The following is a 4,528-nucleotide window of genomic DNA, read 5'->3' on the forward strand; positions in this document are numbered from 1 at the left end:
TTTTATTTTGACTACTGTATTTCTGAGGAAAACTGAATATTTAATAATAATAGTAACAGTAGTGATAATAATAATAATAGTTTTTATTTATATAGCATCTTTCAAAATCTCAAGGTCATTTTACAAGAAATAGGAGACAAGGAAAACTGAATATTTAATAATAATAATACTATTAATAATAACAGTAGTGCCACGCTGTTGCCTACTGTGTCAGAGCGAGGAGCAAAGGAGACGTAGGAGAATTCACCATGAACAGTCTTTATTTACAAAATAGAACCAAGGAACACACACGTAGGAACGGGGATCGACGTATAAGACACGCCAGACACTAGGAAACACAGGGTTAAAGTAAGAAGGAAACTAATGGGACACACCTGGGATCAATGGAACTAAACGGGGAACACCTGGAACAAATGATATTAATAAGGACAGGAACGGGAAGGACCAAATAAGGGCATAGGAGGAACACGGGGGAAAACCAGGACATGGAGCACATGGGGAACAAAACACAAGACACGGAACACAGGGGCAGTCCAAGGGTGTGACATTACCTCCCCCTCCTGGAAGGCACGTCCATGCGCCTCATAACTTCCAATGGGGAAGGGGGGTTGGGTGCTCTGGAGACCTCTAGGGACAGGCTTACACGGGACAGAAGGCCTCCAGGCTGGTGCAAATGACGTCAACTTTTTCAGAAATTCACGTTTTTGTTGATTAAATGGAGATGATACAGGCATTGTGTTCAAAAGCTTGTGCTTTAATTGAGGACACCTGATGTTAACAAACAGAATCACTGAAAGAGAAAATCAAATATTTTGGTTACCATTATGGTGGTCAGTGTTTGCTTTAGTTGGGCTCTTGACCCTTGAATTTTTAAACAGTTTTTTTTGGGCTGCTGTAGCTGAGTTATAGCAGCTAGACAAGCCAAGAGAAAAGGTGACCAGGTGGTGTTGGTTATGTTTTGACATCATTATCACTTGACCTGGATCTCTGAGTTGGGTGTATCTTATCCATTACAGCCATCCTGTGATTGTACAGTATAATCAGAGAGATTTTTAAAAGCGCTTCTGATCAAGACATCTTTAAAAAAAGAAAAAAAACTTTCATTTAGGCACACAGACATCAAGAATCAACGTGAGAACCTCAACAATGGTGACCATCAAAAGCATGTTGCAGTGCATTCTGGGTGCCACCAATCAAAACTCATCCAGTAAGATCAGTAAAAATTCAGTGATTCAGGTCAAATGATGATTATGTAAAACCATAACCAACACCACCTGATCACCTTTTCTCTTGGCATGTCTAGCTGCTATACCTCAGTTACAACAGCCATACAAAATGTATTGTTAAAAAGTCAAAGAGAGATTTTTAAAAGCGCTTCTGATCAAGACATCTTTAAAAAAAGAAAAAAAACTTTCATTTAGGCACACAGACATCAAGAATCAACGTGAGAACCTCAACAATGGTGACCATCAAAAGCATGTTGCAGTGCATTCTGGGTGCCACCAATCAAAACTCATCCAGTAAGATCAGTAAAAATTCAGTGATTCAGGTCAAATGATGATTATGTAAAACCATAACCAACACCACCTGATCACCTTTTCTCTTGGCATGTCTAGCTGCTATACCTCAGTTACAACAGCCATACAAAATGTATTGTTAAAAAGTCAAGGGTCAAGAGCCCAACTAAAGCAAACACTGACCACTGTAATGGTAACCTAAAAATTAAGATTTTCTCTTTCAGTGATTATGTTTGTTAACATCAGGTGTCTTCAATAACACTGTTTTGTGGGTCTGAAAACACAAGCTTTTGAACACAATGCCTGTATCATCTCCATGTAAACAACAAAAATGTGTATTTGTGAAAACGTTGACGTCATGTGCATGCATATTGCATTTTTGCGGGTTGTTTCTTGATCGCCAACTACTGGCCTGGCATGCATAACATAGTATTCTTTAGAATGGTGTTTTTTTTTGTCCAATGAAACCAATGTTTTTGTTTAAATTTTACTTATTTTTTTCATGCTATTTTACTAATTTTGAATGGTTGATTGTAAACATCTCATTTGATTAATTCTAATTAATTCTAATGTGTTAAATTTAATTAATAATATTGCTTGTAATATTTTGAAACAATTTTATTGTGAATCATTTTTTACAGTGTACGCACCTCGGTTGGATTGTTTAAAGGCACGGTGAGTCTCTGGCTGTTCTTCTTTCAGACAAATACATTCGGAGTTATATTAAAAAATAAAAATATATTAAATAAATATATTAATGGCAGTGAATGGTTGTTGAGATTTTGAAACAAAATAAAGTGCATCCATCCATCATAAAAAGTGTTCCACACAGCTCCGGGGGGTTAATAAAGGCCTTCTGAGGTGAATTGATGCGTGTGTAAGAAAATATTCATATTTAAAATTTTATAAATCGTAATCTCTAGCTTCGGCTAACTGTCGTACACACATTCACGAGACTGTGGCGTTCAAGCAGATAATGTAGGACGTAGGCATAGCATAAGCTCTGGTGAGAATATAGAATATTTACTTGTTCTTCTAATTCGTGACCTGTGTTTTGTTTTGCGCTCTCCACTGCGCTTGGAAGAGCCAGGACATTTTTTAACACAACTCAGATTGTATTAGTCTGAAAGAAGAAAGTCATATACAACTAAGATGGCTTGAGAGTGAGTAAATCATGTGGTAATTTTCATTTTTGGGTGAACTATCCCTTTAAACCTAAACTCCACTCAAAAATGAAAAATTTCTCATTATTTACTCACCCTCATGCCGTCTTCGATCTATATAACTTTTCTCTTCAGATAAACACAAATGAAGATTGTTAGAAAAATATTGCATCTCTGGGAGCCCATATAATGAAATATAAGTGCATAGCATCCTTAAAGTTGTTAAGCTCGTTTTGAAGCTGATGTGAAGTGAAGCAGAAGCACAGAGTCACTTTTGTCGTGAGCTTCATTATGTAGTTACATGTTCACATGAACACACATATGACAGTTGGCCTGAAGCACTTAAAAATTAAAAATGGTCTTACGCACACCTATGGTTTTGCTTTAGAAAACAGTACTGATTAATCAACTGGGGTCTTTGTGGTTTATAGCTGTTTGTTTTGCATGGTTTTTGAAGCATAAACCTTCAGGTTACTATAATTGTACTATATAATTTGCATTATAATGGACTGACAGAGGCTGATTTTTGTTTTTCGAAACTTCATTTGTGTTCATTTGAAGGAAAATAATTCATACAGATCTGTTATGTCATAACAGCGAGTAAATTGATGAGAAAACATTACATATAATTGTTTAATTGGAGCTTAATGTATGTTCTTACATCAGTTTCTCCAGTTTACAGTAAGGATCCTTCAGTCCATCAGAGAGCAGCTTCAGACCTGCATCTCCTACTTTATTCCCAGACAGATCCAGTTCTCTCAGCTGTAAGGAGTTTGATTTCAGAGCTGAACTCAGAGCAGCACAACCTTCAGCTGTGACGCCACAATTACTCAACCTGCAGAACAACAACACACTCTTTACTCTCAGTTCAGGATATAAAATTTAACAGTGGGTTTCATCAACATTCATAGCAATTACAGTGGTTTCAACAACCATAAAATTCTTAAACACAAGTTTACAGACATGCAAACTTCATTGTATCGGAAGATTAGAGATAGTCTCACTAGAGGAGCAATAGATGAGGTTGCAGACATTCACAGAAAATACAGGTGACAGAAATTCAAAACCCAATCCTTTAAATTAGCCTCTTAATCTCAAGTTTACTGTTAATGTGGAAGGGAAGAGACACCAAAGTGTGTTTTTTGTCTAAATTAATATTACAATTGTCAATAAAAATAGAGAAGCTCTGCACTAAAACACACACATCTGAAGATTACACTCAGTGCTACTTACTGAGCGGATCTGGAGGCTTCAACGACAGGCAAGAGCTTCAGAAGAACTTCATCAGATGTCATGTGGTTTTGGCCACTACTAATGTATTTACTGAAATCAAATTGATCCAACTGCTCTGAGGTCAACAAAACAAAGACAACAGCTGACCACTGTGACGAGGACAATCTAGCGCCTGACAGACCTCCAGATCTGAGATACTCCTGGACTTCACTGACGAGAGACTGATCGCCCAGTTCATTTAAACAGTGGAACAGATTGATAGATTTCTCTGGTGAGGGATTCATTCTTATTCTGGTTTTAATGTACTCAACCGTTTTCTCTTTGCTGTATGAGATGTTCCCAATGTGTGTCAGAAGATATTTCAGGAGCGTCTGATTGGACTCCAGTGAGAGACCCAGAAGAAATCGGAGGAAAAGGTCCAGATGTCCATTCTTACTCTGTAAAGCCTTGTCCACGGCTCTCTGATGCAGGTCAGATATTGTGTGACATGTGAACTCGTGTGCATGTTTTGAGCTGAGGTTTACATTGAGCACATCCCTCTTGTCCAGCAGGAATGAAAGCAGCACATATAGAGCTGCGAGATGCTCCTGAATGCTCAGATGAACAAAGCAGAAG

At 37.7% G+C, this 4,528-nt stretch overlaps 1 protein-coding gene across 1 annotated transcript in view; it reads right to left on the reverse strand.

The window, feature by feature from the left end:
* The window catches only part of LOC107729804 (ribonuclease inhibitor-like), a 16,388-nt gene that overhangs the window by 11,243 nt on the left and 617 nt on the right, over window positions 1–4,528 (reverse strand). Inside the window, exons 3-4 of the mRNA XM_016540509.1 lie at window positions 3,914–4,507; window positions 3,342–3,515 (exon numbers count right to left, since the gene is read on the reverse strand). Of these exons, the coding sequence (XP_016395995.1) occupies window positions 3,342–3,515; window positions 3,914–4,507 (768 nt within the window). The remainder of the gene's footprint in view (window positions 1–3,341; window positions 3,516–3,913; window positions 4,508–4,528) is intronic.

This window comes from Sinocyclocheilus rhinocerous, unplaced genomic scaffold, assembly GCF_001515625.1.
Source record: "Sinocyclocheilus rhinocerous isolate Xijiao unplaced genomic scaffold, SAMN03320098_v1.1 scaffold313, whole genome shotgun sequence".
NCBI lineage: Eukaryota > Metazoa > Chordata > Actinopteri > Cypriniformes > Cyprinidae > Sinocyclocheilus > Sinocyclocheilus rhinocerous.